This window comes from Pseudonaja textilis, chromosome 7 (assembly GCF_049901715.1).
Source record: "Pseudonaja textilis isolate UNSWEBS1 chromosome 7, rPseTex1.2, whole genome shotgun sequence".
In the NCBI taxonomy this organism is placed as follows: Eukaryota; Metazoa; Chordata; class Lepidosauria; order Squamata; family Elapidae; genus Pseudonaja; species Pseudonaja textilis.
In genome coordinates this window covers 19100823-19119182 of record NC_141996.1, presented here as the reverse complement: position 1 = coordinate 19119182, position 18360 = coordinate 19100823, and the positions used below count along the sequence as shown (strand labels likewise).

Genomic DNA, 18360 nt, shown 5'->3' with positions numbered 1-18360 from the left:
AACAAATAAAAACAATAAACTTCCAACTGGTTTTTAGGGCCTAGAAGGAAACTTTGCTATCTCACTCCCCTTTTCTAACAGGCAAACCCATTGTTCCTATTTAAATTTGAGCTGTTTCTGGTTTTGTGGATTTTGAAAGTTTGTGAAATCTATTCCATATCATTTCCACATGCAGATAGAGTTTTCTAAATTGATTTAACAAGAAATCATTTGAGTCTACTGGATCACTGAAGCTTTCTCAAGCCTCTTAACTTGTTCCATCCTCAACCAGCAAAAAATGTATTTTCTAAGTTGCATCATTATTTTGGAAGAAATAATGTAATATTTCTAATTAATAATGTAATTAAAACAGAGGTGGGTGGTTTGGTATCTTCCAGAAGTTTCTGCCACAGCTCCTACAGTGTTCCACTTTGGAACATGTTGCTTGGGATTATGAGAATTATAAACTAAATAAAACATACTGTTGAAAACCACATGCTTGGATTTATGCAGACATGGATGCCTAGAAGAGGCATTGTTACATGTTTGCCTAACCATTTGCAAACAAATAATACTGTAGCTCTATTCAAAAGCCTCAGGTCTCTTCACCTAGAGCAGGGGTGTCAAACCTGCGGCATCACATTGTCGTCACATGATGTATTACAACTTTTTTCTCCTTTGCTAAACTGGGGGTGGGGGTGCCCCCCCACATAGGTGTGACGCATCTGGCCCGCAGCCCGTGAGTTTGACACGCCTGACCTAAAGCTTCCCCAATCTATTTTTGTACAGAATGTTTACTTGAATTTAATCTAATAAAAAAATTAAGTATTAGAATGTGCGCACACCCATACTCCATCCAAGAACATTGCTTAAAAGTGATCATTCTGTGTTTGTGTGTGTGTGTGTAGATAGATAGATAGTTATGCGCCATGTCCTTATTAGAGCTGTAAAGAATTGTCTAGTGCCTCTCAGCCATTGGTGAGTTCTGTCTGCTCAAGGATGTTTAAATAGCCATAGAAGACGATATTAGTCAATGCTTCTCAGTTTCAGAAACTTTAAGATGCATGCTGGTTGGGGGGATTCTGGGAGTTGAAGTCCATACATTGGAAAATTGCTGAGATTGAGAACTCACAATGTGAGCAATTGATGAGGATCCTGCTTTAGATGGGAATAAATCCCAAGGATACCTGTGAGACTTACCTCGAAGTAAACAGGTACAGGAGCAGAGTTTCAGCTTTCATTTCATCTCTGTATCCATCAGTGGAATACTGTATGCCAGAAGCTTTGGGATAAAGAGCAAATGCCAACAGCAAGTCATTGTAAACAGAAAGAGAAAAGAAACATGAGAACAAAAAGAAACAGAACAAGGACAAAGGAAACTCACAATGTTTTTCATAGGAAAAGGTAGTTTAAGGACACCCAACTGAATTAATACGAATAGTGGTGAGTACTGATTTTGTGTCCTGGATATGGACATTTTAACATTTTGGCAGAGTGGCACTAAAACACTTTTAGTAAAAAACAAAAACAAAAAAAAACCCCAGCAGTGCAGTGCTACTAAAACAATTTTCTCAGATACCCTATTACAGTATCATCAGGAAACAATGGACCTCCTGTGCGTGGATCCAATCTTTTCAGGCTGTTTGGCTTTTAACAACCAAAATCTTAAATAGCTTCACCTGAATTTGCTTTTTTAAATCTCAGTACAGTTCATGCGAACAGGAAATACATGTCATTAAAAATGCATAACCTAGGGTTTTATTTTATTTTTTTAGCAAAAGTACTTTTTTCTACTTGGTTTAAAAAAAAACAGATTACAATTGTGATCTTTATAATGTAAACAAGTAACAGCTTTAAAAGGCTTCTCAGCTGTTACTTAACTATAGCCATTTAAAAATGCTCTGAAGCTCATAATGTGCCATCACCCCGTTGGAGCCAGAGTCTGCAGCGGAGGATGAGCCGGAGTTGGAGCTGATGGAAGAAGAGTGTGTGGCCTTGTTGGCTCTGGAGGAGCAGGATGAGGCAGCTTCCAGCCAGAAAAGGATTGCCAGGAAAGAAGAACAGGTGCAGAACGATTGAGGGAGGGGAGAAGAGAGGGAAGGCAGTGGAGCAGAGGGGTGATGGAACCCCGGTGACAATCAAGGCCCGCTCCTTCCTGATCCCTGAGCGTGGAGAGGAGGCAGGGGCAGTGCAGGCCACCAACAACTTGGGAGGAGAGCACCCCACCCCTCTTCACAAGGCTCACCTGGGGAAAGTTGGAGCAATAAAGGGGAGTTAGAATTGTTCTCCGGCTTCTTCCATGCCTCGCCCCGGTCATCACATAATGGCTAAAGTATGTTGGGGAATTCTCATTAAACATCATTGCGTGTATAAGTGGAAGCAACTAATATTTTTATTAGCTCTGCTGTTAATGCTTTAGAAAAGCTTGGGGATTCTCTTTTTTCCATTTTGTTTCTGCAAAAATTGCAGAATATAAAAAGAGGCACAATTACAATTGAAAATCAAATGCTTTTCTGACCACTCTCTTAGAGATATTTTGAAATAGTATATCAATTGGCTTAATATATGAACAATAGATGTTTGTAATCTATTCATGTTTACTCAGAGTGAACTCTTTACACTTCCATAAGTTTTAATAAATAAATATGCCAAAGATTGCAGACTTCTGGGCATATTTCTTGACATTAGGAGTAGGAATTTTCTTATATTCATGCAGTTTGCTTTTTGGCATCTGTAGAGTCTTGATTTTATAGCCAGCCACTTACACAAATATCATGATTAAATATTGTTATAAATTAAATAACAAATATGCATACGTACATTAGTCACAAGTAACATTTGAAATAATTCAGACTTCCTGGAAGTAGCTGAAAAATGGGAGGTCCTTTTTTAAAATATTGATATGAATCTTTTCTAACATTTCATTAACTGTGTTCCAATGTTGGTCCTTTTATTTCCTGAAATACTGCAGCTCAATGTTTTTGAAGTGGATGCTACACAACCTTTGTTTTGGCTCTCCCCCAAGAGTCAGCTTTGGTTTTACTCCATAGCAGCTGGGTTCCAAGTGGAACCCATTTCCTAGACTTGGCTTGTCCCTCAACATTCCCAGTCACCTAACAAATCTAAACTGCTTTGGCTTACACCATGGTCTAGCAGCTGATTTGTATGGCTCATTATGTCTACAGCCTTTGGAGCAGGCAAACATGTCACCATGTGATCCACAAGATGTTTATATTTTGTTTGCAAAGGTCAAATTACAATAAAAATCTCCCCCCAAAATTTCCTGGAGGTATGTTTTCAATAAGAAGATTTTATCATCCACAGACTGGCTTCCTCTTTCATTCTCAATGTCTTCCTCCTTCTCCTTTAAAAATAAGAAATTCATCACCTTGGAAGTAGGAAAAAGTTATATCTTGAAGGGTCTCATCCAGCTATCTCTCTGGTGGCCTGTGTCCCCAGTTCAGCCATTCTGATTTCAGGGGAATGGACCTGCTCTCCAGGAAATATTGCCAACCAGCAGAGACCATACCAGTTGGGGGACAAGCCAAGCGTATGTATATGTAATAAACCAGAAAATTAACTCCCTTCTCCTGCTGGCTTTCTATTTTCATGTAGTTATTCTTGGTGACTGTCTATTCTATTTAAGAATTGTTTGCAGTAGAAGGTGAATATTTGCTGTCTGCAAAATGGCCAGCTGTGACCCTTTAAGATCTCTCAGTAGTCAGCCCAGAAATGTGTCAGTATAAAAGTTGAGCAGAGGAGCAGTTGTGTTTGGTGTGGGTTTGAGAAGGAAGGTGGTTTGTGTTCATTTGGGAAACTAAAACAGCCTAACACAAATATAAGAGTTACTGTTTTGCAGAAATAGGTTCACAAAGAGATGTAGTGGAGGAATAAGAAGTTGTAGTTGAAGAAAAAGACAAGGGAGAAGTGGTATACTAAACTATGAGTACTAGTCTTTGAGTACTGATGGTGTGTTGCCAAGAGGCCAGGAGTTGTGTTGGCTCCCTTGGAGTTTTGGAGTCTACTAACCTTGGTATACATAAAAGAACCTAAGATGCTTATATTTCCAGAACCTTGAACTCTGGATTCTTCATCCAAACTCTGAATTTATCTTGATGTTTTGTCTCTGAAAGTGGGAGATTAGTAAATTCTTTCTTCTGTTCACCTAATCCCCTCTTCCTGTTTGCTCTCCTGTTTGCAATCTCCCAAATGTTTTTTCTCTTAATGCTACTTAGGACTGAACTGTTGGCTAAGTATTCACTCCATCAATCAATTACCTGCAGCTTAAGTTCCTGTTTTTAATAGTATGTGGGAATGACTTTGGATGACTGGGCCCAAAGATGCTGCCTACAAAATGGTCAGATAAAAGACAGCATCATCTGCAGTGGCATAGTGCGTAGGATAAGATACTCAAAAGAGATCTTCCTGATTAGTTGGTAAAGGAGAGAAAGGTAAAATTGTTCTTCCAGATTTGCAAGATTAGATAATATACCTTTACAACAAGTAGAATTAGCTCGCCTGATTGTGTTTTCTGTCTGGTTTACCTGATGGAGCTCCAAACTCTATATTCTTTAAATAAGCAAATGCAGTAGTTCCTTAATAAGAAGAAAAAAAGCAATTATCCAAACAACCCTAAAAAACAAAGCTCCCTTATATCTATTGACTGTTGTGTTTGCTTGTTCTGCTCATAAGCTCCCTGCTGCTTCTCTTCCCTCCAAAATAATGCTGGCTGAAATTATGAGTGTTATTAAACAGTCTGAACTTTTGAATCACTGGGATCAATCTCAAGAAAGAAGATTTTTGTTAAATGCAAAATAGATCCTACTTGGAAACAAAGAAGTTCTCAAAGGATGGTATGGAATTTTTTTCCTTGGAGTTTCATTCTTTGAAAAGGATTAGCAGACAGCTGTTTGGAACCCCTAGACAGGAAAAAAAAAATTCTAGCCAGTCAGTAATTCCTCTCAAATTCAGTGGTAGACTTGCTTTGTTTGGGAAACATTAAACAGTTTCCAATTCTCTTTCAGGAATGCTGAACTATTGCGATAGATACCGTAAAGGTATGATCCATGTCTTGAAAACCTTTGGACCAGTGCCAGATTTTGCTGGGGAAACAGAAAAGAAAATCAATGAGGTATGCATACAAACTGAATATCAGACTGAATTGGCAAAATGTATCAGCTGCATTAGCATATTAGGTGTTCTATGAATTTATCAATAGCACTAGCACTTAGACTTATATACCACTTCACAGTGCTATACAGCCCTCTCTAAGTCGCTTACAGTGTCAGCATATTGCCCCCAACAATCTATGTCCTGATTTTACCCACCTCGGAAGGAAGGAAGGCTGAGTCTGGTGAGATTTGAACTGCCAAATTGCAGGCAGCTGGCAGTCAGCAGAAGTAGCCTGCAGTACTGCACTCTTAACCATTGCACCGCTGTGGCACTGCGCCTTTTATTTGGATTAATTAATTTTTTTATCATTTTGTTATTTGTTAGCAGTCTTGTGCTTTGCTGTGTTGTTGACACACATAAACTTCAGCATATAGAATGCATTACAGCCAAATGTGCTTCTTTATATGCATTACATTGTTCCTGTTGTCAAATGGAAGTTAAGAGCAAAACGGAAATATGACTGTGATTTTTAAGAAACAGAACCAATTTTTACTCTGCAGGTCCCCAAAATATGATACTTTTTTTTAGATAGAGATTATATATATGGTCCAAAGTGGGATAAAATGCTCAGGTTTGATATGTTTTGATTGCACCATTTATTCAACACACTTGACTGTTATTAAATGAAATGAATTATCTTCTGTATTTAGCAAACATACAGGTAGTCCTCAACTTATAACCGCAATTGGGAACAGAATTTTTGTTGCTAAGAAAGAAGGTTGTTAAGTGAGTTTCACCCAATTATATGACTTATTGCCATGGGTGTTATGCAAATAACTGCAACTATTAAGTGAATCACACGGTTGTTAAGTAAATTTACCTTCTCCCATTGTCTTTGCAATTGGAATGTCATAAACACGATCACATATTCCAGGGACACTGCAATCATTGCAAATACATGCCAATTACCAAACACACTAGTTTTGACCAAATGGCTGTGGGGATATTGTGACAGTCGTGTGAGGACCAGTTGTTACTTTTTTCAGTGCTGCTGTAAGTTTGCATAGCTGTTCAATAAATGATTGTAAGTCAAGGACTATCTGTTATGAATATGAATTCATTCACTGTTCTTTTTTTTTAAGCCATTCATTCTTTCCACTGCAAGACAATTTTCTGTTCAGATTCACATTCCTTAATGTAGTAATTCCCTGCCCAATCATTTTTATGCTGGGATCCCCAGTACTTATTTAACCTCTAAGATCTGGTTTCTAAGGACTGTAGTACCTTTTAAAATTATGTAAAAATAGGGAATTATTCATCTGTATGTCATTCTGTAATTTGCTTCCTAAAGATACACGTATAAAAACATCTTCAAATCCAGTGTGTTTTATAATATGTATGAGAAGAAAAAGTAGTCAGATCAGCAGTGGGATTCAAATTTTTTTACTACAGGTTCTGTGGGCATGGCTTGGTAGGTGTAGCAGAGGAAGGATACTGTAAAATCTCCAGTCAGAGGTGGTATTTGCTGGTTCTCCAAACCACTCAAAATTTCTGCTACTGGTTCTCCAGATCTGGTCAGAACCTGCTGAAAAGCACCTCTGAGTCAGATGATTAAAGTATAATCTGAAAATCAGTATGTCGGCCTTATTTTTTTTAGCTTCAGAAGGCAAGTTAGGAATGGGGCAAGGTAATTCAGGGCCAAGTTAAGAACAGGGCAAGATAATTGTAATCGGGCCACCATCTTCTTTTATTGTTCAGAGGTTTAGTAAAGCAAAAAAGTGAGTTCTCTTTCTTTGGCTTGAGGTTTTTATTAAATAGGCCATCATCACATCATATTTATTTCTCTAGGATTTCACTGTCAAAAAAGATGGCAAAATCCTAAACCCATTTGTTCTGGATAATCTCTCAAGCCTTCATCCAGTGCCAACACTCAAATATCTGGTTTCCATGTAAAGGAATGGAAAGGGACAGGCATGTTATTGTTAACAACCTCACAATGTAGGACATAGTTTGGTGACATGGTGAGCAGGGAAAAATGAGAAGGTGAATGAGAAGATTTTTTCAAAAGCAGTAGTGTTTTCATCGCAGCCTGATGGTCTCCTGATGTGTCAGATTACAATTCTTGGAACTGTCAGTCATTATAACCAATGGCCCACTAGTTTGGAATTTGGGGTGATGTTCCCTGAGATATTTGACAATAGCAGGTTTTGCCAAACATTGCAGTAGCACATAAGGTAAAAACATTGGAAAAAGATATCTTAAATGTTTTAGAAGTCTGCAAGGATTAGAGGAGCCACTTTTATTATCATTAACACCAGTTAATGATATCATGCATATAAGAACAAGTTGTACAGATTGGAAAAGAAAGGCATTTTTCTACTAAAAAATGTTGCTGTTCCAGTGTGTGGGAGATGTGATGTCTTTTCATAAATGAAATTATGAGGTGGGGGGGAACATGTCAAAATTTCACCTAGGGCAGGCACTCATTTGTGAGCTGAACTTCTGTATTGGAGCCAAGTTGGAGCTACTGTGCATCAAGAAAGATGTATCAATAAGTTATTCCATAATATCAAAAAGAACAAACCTACCATCGCTTTAGAAGTCCTAAAATAGCAGTCCCCAACCTTTCCAGCTCCGCAGTTTGGCAGTGGTGCTGGGTGAGGGGATGGTTTCACGCACATGCCTGCTGCTTGCACAAAAGTAGCTTTGTGTGCTTCGCCCATTGCTTGTGCGACCCAATTCCCAAGGGACCATGATCTGGTACCGGGTTTTAGAGTTAGGATCCCCTGCCCTAAAAGACAAAATAATCCATCCCTTGTAAAAAGAGCAAAGCATGCTATGGCCACTTGAAGATGTGTGGACATCAACTCCCAGAATTCCCCAACCAATTCCCCCAGCTAGCTGTGGGATTATGGGAGTTGAAGTCCACACATGTTCAGTTTGCCAAGGTTGTAGAAACACTGTTTTTGGGGGAATGCTGTTGGGCTGACTGGTTGGTTTCCTACTTAAACAGTCTCAGCTAGATGGCAGCACTTAACTGACCTTAACTGGTTTAAAAGCTAAGCAGGAAAGGACTGTTGAACAACCCTTGCCTAGTGTCAGTGGAGTCATCCAGTTCACAGTTGTCCCAAAGGTGTTTTTTTTAAGAGGCAACTGGATTTTCTGGTTTTTCTTTGAGGACGTTTCACTTCTCATCCAAGAAGTTTCTTCAGCTTTGACTGAATGGTGGGGAATGGAAGAATTTATACTCCTTGCAGACAGCTGGTCATCTGCATTGTTTTAGCCAGTCATTAATGTCACCTGGAGGTTTATCTGTGTCATCAGGGTCACCTGAGTGGAGCAAATTTGTGTAGAGCCTTCTTGGAACTATTGAAAGGACTGTGTTATAGATTCAACTGCATTTAAAAGACACAGGCCACTCTTTTGAAGTCCCATGTTTTGGAAAAAGAGGATCACTGGTTTGAAAGAGAGGTCAAAGAGGCCATCTATGTCAAAATTGAACAGCCCTTTCTCAAAAGAGGGGAAGGGATACGACGACACCTATCTCCAATCTACAACACAGCCCTTTCAACAGTTCCAAGAGGGCTCCACACCAGTTTGCACAACTCAGGTGACCCTGATGACACAGATAAACCTCCAGGTGGCCTCAACAAGTCTCTAAAAGAATGCAAATGACCACCTGTCTGCAAGTATAACTCCTTCCATTCCCCACCATCCAGTCAGAGCTGAAGAAGTTTCTTGGATGAGAAGTGAAACGTCTTCAAAGAAAAAACCAGAAAGTCCAGTTGCCAATTCAAAAAAGCATCTTTGGGACAATCCTTGCCCAGGAAACCACCCTAAATCCAGATTAAACTGGAAAGTTAAAAAAAAAAAAAGACAGTGGCAGTTCATTTCCACACCATTGCAAAGAAAACCGTATGGACACAATCATAGGTTGTGCCATGTCGAGCTGTCCTAAAGCAAACCTTTATCCTAATGTGTAGCTTATTTTGTCTTTGTTTCAGGCCATGGTTAAAAAAACTCCAAGTGATCCAGAGCACCTAAATGCCAGGAGAGAGTGGAGAGATGAATGCCTTGGGCGCCTGGCCAAACTGAAAAAGGATATTAAATCGGATGACGTGAACCACTTTTAAATCACAGAAACGGGCATCATCAAGTTGGCATTCAAGAAGACACCTCCCTTCCATGGCCAAACATTACACATGCAAAAGCCAGTTGAACCACTTAAGTCAATTATTTAAGGCTGGAACATTTTTATCTGAAAACGTTTCTAGATGATATTTTAAAGGCACAATCTTAAACCCCCTGGTTGAGAATCTGGGAAGATTGTCGGTCCTCCATGTCATAGTTGTCTCTCAGGTGCTTTTTTTTTTCTCAAGAAAAAAACCCTAACCCCAGTCCAGTTGCCTTTTTCTTTCGGTGGGGGGAAGTACCTTTGAGACCCTTGGTTGAGGTGCTTGCATTTTGTGGGAGGGCTGCATAGAAATGTATTTGTTGAGAGTAACTTGTGATTTTCATCATTGAAACAAATGGGAGGCAAAGCAAAATCAATTTTAAACAAAATGCTGACCTTCAAAAACCGCATTGCTCTTGGGCCTCCGTAATGAAAAATATTTTTATACAGAGGTAGTTTTTTAACTTGCAATTCAGTGATAACTAGCCCAGAATTAAGGTAATAAATAATGTTTACCTGATTTTATGACTTTTTTTGTGGCAGTCATTAAATGCTGTCGTTATTAAAACAGCACATTTTGCCAGAAATTGGAAGTAAATGCTGGACCCCAGAAAACCCATAAACCACAGTCACATGACCGTGGGATCCTGCAAATGGCTGTAAATGTGGCCTGGTTACTAAGTGCCCAAAACACAGTGGGAGGGAATGGCCATCAAAACTTGAAATCCAAGTTGCAAATTTTTTGGGGTGGTGGTGGTGGTGTTCCGTCATAACTATGAATAGTTGCTAAGTGACCAGTCATAAGTCAAGAACTACCTGTATCAGTTCTTGGTTCATATTACTCTTAAGCTACAATGTAACAGAATGGTAATATTTATTTTAAACTAACTTTTAAAAGTCTTGCTTATGATCAATTTAGCCCAAGCAATTACATTTTTGCATGGATATAATAGCTATTTTGTCAATGAGGCTGAGAAAAAGAATGCTGTTTTCTGGCCTACGTTCTCTTCTGTTCATATATTTATAGGCAGGATAAGCCATGATATCCAAGTTTGTACTTATTATGATTGTAGCCAAATAGATTTCCAAAATTAGTTTTATAGGGATGGGTCTTTTTTCAGATTATTGTGTTTCACATTATAGGCTTTGTGCTGTATTGACGTATTGCGCAGATTGGCAATAATACCAATATGGGAACAAAGGATTAGAAGATATGATAATGTAGACCATAATTTGTTCCCCTGGCAATTCTTCCAGCTACAAGGGGACATTAGCTACTAAGACTGGAGTTGTGTCCTTAACAATTCCTTCGTTTTATGTCATGGGTGCTTTAGGATTCTTTTCCAAGTAGCAAATGCACTAGATTAGAGTTCACAGTTAAAGTATTATATTAGATGTAGGAAATTCTTAGTATTATACAACATTACCAATTGGCTGCAAAAATAGACACAATAATTTCAAAGCAAGATTTCCTTGCAGTTTCCTGACTCTATGATTTCTTCCCCAAACCCCCAAAACTTTAACCTTAGACTGTCTACTATTGACCTCACCCCTTTCCTAAGAGGTCTGGAGGGGGCGTGCATAAGCGCACCAACGTGCCTATCGTCCCTGTCCTATTGTTTCTTTTATTTTTCTTATATGTACCCATTTCATGTATTCATAACTATGTATATACTTATACCTATTATCTTGTAAGTGATTGACAAATAAAAATAAAAAAATAAAAAAAATATTTCATCATTGCCCCAACATCTGATTAAAACAATTGTTGTGGAGAAATAGGTGACTTGGGTTTTAGCGTTGCTGACTAACAAACTACCTTTTTGTAAGGTCAATATTCCTGAAAGCCTGGTAGTGAGAGCTCTTTAAAAATTGCACTCCGAAGAATAAACTCTAAGAACCCTGAACTAAAGGCGAGTCCATGGACTATATACTGAAATACCTGTACATCTCTGTCTTCGTCACATGTATGCAATATGGGGAATTCTTTGGGGTTTTCTTTATGTCTTAACCTACACTGGAGATTGTTCAACTGAGGAAGCATATCCTTGTCTTCTTTGTGACGTGTGGGTGATAATTATGTTAGCAAGGCTTTCTTGAGGAAGCTGCTTAGTTTTGGGAATTCCTGCAGTTAGGAGATGAACCTAGTCTTTTGTGACATTTTATAGCTTGTCCTGACAAGATTGACTTTCAGTGAATTAATGATCATAATCATGTAGGATTTCATACTTGGCTGATGAGTCTGTCTATTTTTTTTTTAACTGAGCATGATTGTGTTATGAATTTTTATTAATATTGTCATGGAGGACTTCTGTTCCAAAATCAATAACTTGCCATAATGTTTAATGTATTTTATTGCCAGGAATATGTTTCATTAACTATTATAGTAGATTTCATCAGTACAAAGCTCCAGAAATTAATACATTAGTACATGCTCAAGACATTTAATTAGAAGAAATATTTAAAGGTATCATTGAAGACTCTGCAATCATTACATGGTGTTAAATTGCAAAGTTCAAAAACTCTAAATTTTATGTTCCTTTTTATTTTGAAAGCTGATGAAATATCTGTACATTGGTGATCTGCTTACTAATAAATATCTTTATTGAAATCAGCCTTGTATATTTATATGCAATTATTGTATTATTTTTCATTTTAGCTTTTTATAGTCAAGGATCAGTTCATCAGAATCATTACACAAGTAACATGAATTGCCATGACACAGAATTAATGCATACTAAACTGCCTCGCCTGGATTTCTTTGGGTATAATGGACTTGTCTATTGTTTGGGCATGTGGGAATATTTAAATCAAAATTAGATTTGTTGAATCTGAAATAGGGGTTCATTAAATGGATGTTTCCACTTGTATTGCTAAACTGCAATACAAATTACCATTAAATGCATTAAAAGGAAATGAAATTGATCAGGCAGGCTTTATCAACAGAAATTCCCTAAGTCAAGAAGGGACTCTTGACTTGGTGTCAACATGATTGCAAGATCAAATTTGGCAACATTTCTATCAAGAGTTTTTATGCTAGAACATCATTTGGAGAAGCGTCTTTCTTTCAAGTGGGCATCATAAAGAAAAGGATTTCTTTAGCTATTTGGGTCTGTAGTTATACAAGCTTAATTTGAATGCACTTTAGAAACCAATAAGTTAATATGACATTTGTTTCAGAATTATCCCATTTGGTCTCATCTTTCTAACACTTTAGCCAAATTCTTTTGAAACTGAACTTTCAAGGGCAGCCCAACATCACCATACGTACCAATAGCACATTGCCGTGGGTATTTCAACCATGAGGTTGGCAAGGCATGGAGCGCTGAGCCAATTATTTCCATATTGGATTTATGGCAGTTGATTCTGAGCAATCAAAGCAATCTGAGTCATCAAAACATTCATATATTATTGTATTTGGAAATAGATATAATACCTGCTTAAAGATTTGATGTAACGTATCTATATAACACCAAAAGTCCTCAAACCACTGAAAGTGGAACATAAAATGAACATTTCCTATTAATATTTTTTTTGCAGAATTACCTGTTTGTTTAGTATACATTCATAATCTCAGTGGTACAACCTATTGAGTTTACAAAACATGAAGTACAAATGCAATTTATTAAAAGAATTTCCTGGCAAGGATTCTGAGCAACGGTTTTATTTTGCTTTTAAAAATCATACAAATAATTATTCCCTATTCAGTTCATCAAGAATGCTGTCCTAAACTTAAGTGAGACATTTGTATAAACAGATACACCTTTTTACATTAAGTAATTTCACTAATTGGCGCAGGGAACTCGATCAAATAAGTAAGAAAATAGTTAAAGATCAATCCATCCATTATTGGGACATTAAATCCTCCCTTCAAACACTGTACAAGTGAGTTAGTTGTAAAGGCTCATGTCATATGTCTCTAAATCAACTTGAAACCTATTTAAAAGGCATTGCATTCTTCCAGTAAATCAAGGCAGTTTGTGATGGATTTTTACATAATCTCTTTTGGGTGCAGCAACAGACAGTGGATCAGTGCTACATTCCTAGAGGATTATTATGACTGCATCCCCCATGCATGAGACAATGTCTTAGGAGATGTATGAATACCACCACGCCATTCTTTTGAGAAGACAAAGTTGTGTCTTCTGAAATCTATCCTTGAAGCTAGAAAACCTGAAAGGAGACCATCTATGAGGTAGGGTTCCATTGAATATGTGTCTACAGCTTTTCTTCAAGAGATTATAAACCAAGGTACTAATGCATTGGATAGAATTATGATGATGTGGTTCAAATTTTAAGAGTTGCAATGCAAAATCTATTGGTCTGTCTTGTTTTATGCAAGGGAATGCAGCAGGTTTATATGCATTTGTGTATGTACCTAGGAATACAATAAGGCAAACATTTCAAGAAGGAAGTTGAATCCATGAGGAATAATTTGATTTCTGCTTCATGCTTGCCTGGCATTTAGAAGTTTGTTGTACATGGAACATACTGATCTTTTCATGCTTGCAAGATAAATATTTTAATCATATTTACTAGTAGTTTCCTGCATCAAATATTATAAGTACAAATCATTGACTAGGGTTTTTGGTGAGTGACAAAATAACGTTGGGAGGAGATGCTGTGTTCTTTAGAAAATTAGTTCAAATTAAGATCACCCTTCTCCTTTTATTAGAGTTGTTTTATCACCACAAAATTATGGCGGTGGTAGAGACAGGAAATGCAATATTGTCTGTATTATTCACACCATGAACATTAGTAGAAGATGTAGTGTTAAGTCTGATTAGGATTAATTTTGCTTTGTTCTTTTGTTTCCTGACTGAAGAATATTGCATTATCTGCTTAAATTTCCTTCTGCTATTTCCATTTTAAAACTACTCAAAATATATAGATATACTTTATATATAGTTTCTGTCAATACTTAAACAAGCTAGTAATGCACGGTGATTTTAATCAGTACTCCCCCAGACTCAGTCTTTCAGACCCACCGTCATTCACAAGGCAAATGATATTCCTCTCAAAAGCTCAGATAAACAAGAACCTAAAACTATGATGCTATAGACTTAAGACAAAGCCTTTGTCTAAGATATTAATGTTTTGAACAAAAAGTTAATTTTTGACAATTAATCTTTACAATTAAAAAATGAATTTTTTCTGACAGATTTTAGTAATATAATTTTAAATTTTGAAATATTCTATGAACCATTTGTAAAATTTCTCTTAATATAATAATGTCACTAGTGAATTAATTCCTTTATGTGTTATTATGTTGAATCAATTTATTTCATGTTTTTAGTATAATTTCTAGAACAACCCATCTCTAGGGAAAAGATAAAATAGAGGAACAATAAATTGAAACATTTAGAGGATTTTTTTGATGATGATAATGACTTATAACACAGGGCCAATGAAGTTTTCTCTTTGAAGGAAACCTTAAAACGATCTAAGATTGGCTCTTTCAAATGTGTATCCCTGACTTTGGAAAACAACACTAGAATATTTGTTCATAGTACACTGGGTGTGAGAAAGCGGAAGCTTCACCACACAGATCATATTGAACACAATTTTATTTATCAATTAACTCAGTATTATAATCAGTACACAAACAAGTAGTGAAGTATCAGGGTATGACAAAATTCATGAGAAGAAAACCTGTTGCAGCAAGTATATATTTGACTGGAGTTTGGCCTAATAGATAGTTCAAGTTCAGATGAAATATTCAGATGCAGACGAAACAGAAGAAAAATGTCCCTTATTCTTCAAGCTGAAGGCATGCAAGGTATAAGCCTGAAATTCATATTGGCTGGTGTAACACACTCAGTTCAACCAACCACAAAAACAAAGCCAGAAACTCCTGATCACATGGAGACAATCGTGGTATAGTTACTTCCAGGAAAGCTCAGAACAGAATAACAGAATTGGAAGGGATCTTGGAGGTCTTTTAGTCTAACCCCTGCCTTGGCAAGAAACCCAATGCCATTTCAGACAAATGGTTGTCCAACCTCTTTAAAAACCTCCGGTGTTGGAGCAACCACAATTTCTGGAGGCAAGTTGTTCCACTAATTAATTGTTCTAACTGTCAAGCAATTTCTCCTTAGTTCTAGGTTGCTTCTCTCCTTGATTAGTTTCCATTCATAGCTTCTTCTCCTGCCTTCAGGTGCTTTGGAGAATAAGTTGCCCTCATCTTCTATATGGCAGCTCCTCAGATATTGGGATATCGCTATCGTGTTGTCACCCCAATCCTTTTCACCAGAATAGACATATCCAATTCCTGCAACCATTTTATTCTCCAGTTCCCTGATCATCCTTGTTCTGCTTCTCTACTTCTCTACTGCACATACGTGCCCCAAAATGTTAACACTTGAATGTTTAGATGTATAGATTTATCATTAACTCAAATTTGAATTATTTCTCTGTTAGCAGAATTGCTAAAAAGCTTACAAAAACAATTATCTGCCATAATTGCAAGTTTATCATTATTTCTTTTATGTGGCTCCTGAAGCATCAATGCTGATGCATTAAAATGGTTGCTCTGTTTTTTTTCCAAACACCCTTCTCCCAAATGAACAAACATTTGTTTGCCTTCATAAGTTATGACTTGCAGGACGTTATGAAGATGTCATCAATATACTTTTCACACATCATTATTCCTTTCTTGTTTATTTTATACTCATAGCTCTCAGTGACTTGTCATGACGTGAGCCAGCAGAAATATAATCCTTACAAACCTGAAACATTGCAAGTTAGAATAGCTACAATAGATGTTTTCCAGGCACTACTTAGTCTCAGAGCATTCCTGGATTAATTCTTGCACCTCAGATCTTAGGCTTGAGGTGCTAGATGATGGCTGTCTACCAGTGAGACAGTGCTGAACAAGGTTTTCTCTCTATTATTTTTAATGTATATCACAATAGTGGTCTCGCTACTACTGTGATTCCAATGGGTGCATATGAAGGTATGAAACAGTAACTGTATAAAGACTGTTCCAATTGAGATTTTGGTCAGGTGAAATGATAAAACCTATTCTGGTTTTATTCTGTAGTGTTGACTCATCTCAGTTCATCTGTTGTACCATCCCACTGACTCTTGGCAGGGACTGGGAGGTGTCAGGTGAAGTCAAGATGGTGGCTATGACCACAGAACTGAAGCCACCTTTTTCATTTGTCACGTGCACAGTACACATACACCGAGAGTCAGCGCTTTGTGTGGTTGCAACTGGCATCTTGACTTCTTTTATATGCTCTTCCCATGGAACTCTTGCCTTGATGTTGACTATATAAGATCTTTTTTAAATCATAACATCCACTTTGTCTGACAGAGTGCAGCACTGAATAAAATTATTTTGATTGTTTAAGCTCAGTTTGCCTACAGTTCCCTCCTACTTCATTTCAAATAAAAGCCAGAATTTCACTTTTCTATAATGAGTTTAATGGATTAGCTAATGAATTAGTTATTTTTCCTTAGCTTATATTGCTGTTAAAATTTCTGTTTGATCGTGCCCCACCCAATGGAAAGACTTTTATGATTCATGCTCCATTTAAGAAACTTTGCTATTCAGAGAACTCTTCGTAAACAAGGCATCAGACATAGGCAATATCTTTTTTACTACAGTTTGTTCCAAATTGAGTATGGAATTATTTATTTTCCAGTGATTATGTTGATTTTTTTTTTTAAAAAAACAGCTTTCTCCCACCTCAGCTTGGAATCCTCTTTACCTAACATTTCTCAGCTGGAATGGTAAAAAGTACTGTTGGATGAGAATTAGGGAGCTGAACTGTAGTCTTAACTTAAAAGGAAAATATCATCTAAATACAGGTAGTCCTTGACCTTTTAATGGTGCTGAAGAATGTGACTTGATCATTTTTCACATTTTTACAACCCTTCCATCATCCCCATGATCATGTAATCAAAATTCAGATGCTTGGCAACTGGTTCGTATTTATGACCATTGATGTGTCCCAAGGTCATGTGGTCATCTTTTGTGACCTTGTGACAAACAAAATCAACAGGGAAGCCAGATTCACTGAACAACTGGTTTACAAACTTATCAGCTGCAGTGATCCACTTAAAAATTGTGAAAACAAAGATAATAAAATTGGGCAAAACTCATTTTAAAAATGTCTCACTTAGCAGCAGAAACTTTGGACTCAATTATGGTTGTAAGTTGAGGACTACCTGTATTACTCCTACCCTCTGTGCACAGCGGTATCAAAGGAAGAGGCAATAGAAATAGATGAGGTGCGGACTTCCGGTTTGAGCTTCTTCAGCGACAGACTGAAACCTCATCTCTGCGAGGCTTCAATCCGTGCTCGCCGCTGGAGCGCCCTGAGCCAGCTGGTTTCCGGGCTAAGCCACCCCGTAGAGGTGGTAAAGAGGGGGGAGACTGCCAGCAGGGTTGAGAAGAGCCGCATCTCTCCTCCCCAGCTGGCCATTACTCCCTTTCCCGAAGGCAGTTGCAGTGCTGGTTAGAAATGGCCACCACAAAGAAGAACTCGACTGGAAAAGAATGTGCAGGAGGAAGATAAGAAGAGAAAGTTTTGGTTGACCAGGTCAAACAGCAAAAGCAACAAATAAGGTACCCTGGAATTGAAATTGTCAAAAAACAATAACATTGTTCCCTAAGAAGAATTTTAAGCTGCGAAGGAGAGAGGAAAGGGAAAAGATTTGGTTTTCTCCTTTTCCTATACTGACAGCTAAGAGACTTAAGCAAGAAATTGGAAAAAAAATCCACTTTGACATCAATAGGCATTTAATGCTGAAAATAAAAAGTCAAAGGGATAATAAAGATTTCTGGATAATTAAAAGCTTTTGAAAACAGGAAAGGAGAGAGGAAGAATAAAAGGGTAGGATCTGGAAGGGAGGAGACTGCCTGGAATTAAAAAAGAACTTACAGCAAAATCTCAAGAAGACTTCCAAAAGATACATTCTAACTGAAATATTGCAACAAAAACCCCAGGAAGAGAAAGTCGAAAAAGAAATAAGAAGATATAACTCGGGACTATCTGGATTACTTGATGATTTCTGGATTCTTGGTTATTGTTTTGAATGACTAAAATCAATCAGGTGGTTGTTTAAAACTTTTTAAAATGGCTCCA

General features: G+C 37.4%; 2 protein-coding genes across 3 annotated transcripts in view; both read left to right on the top strand.

Annotated features, from left to right (window-relative positions):
- Positions 1–11879, top strand: part of CRYL1 (crystallin lambda 1) — a 39553-nt gene extending 27674 nt beyond the window's left edge. For both annotated transcript variants that reach the window (XM_026708779.2, XM_026708780.2), the window contains exons 7-8: positions 5004–5110; positions 9096–11879. In XM_026708779.2, the coding sequence (XP_026564564.1) occupies positions 5004–5110; positions 9096–9224 (236 nt within the window). In that variant the 3' untranslated portion in view covers positions 9225–11879. The remainder of the gene's footprint in view (positions 1–5003; positions 5111–9095) is intronic.
- Positions 11880–13315: 1436 nt separating this feature from the next.
- The window catches only part of LOC113441743 (gap junction beta-2 protein-like), a 53886-nt gene continuing 48841 nt past the window's right edge, over positions 13316–18360 (top strand). Inside the window, exon 1 of the mRNA XM_087937141.1 lies at positions 13316–13460. Coding sequence (XP_087793267.1) covers positions 13456–13460 — 5 coding nt within the window. The 5' untranslated portion in view covers positions 13316–13455. The remainder of the gene's footprint in view (positions 13461–18360) is intronic.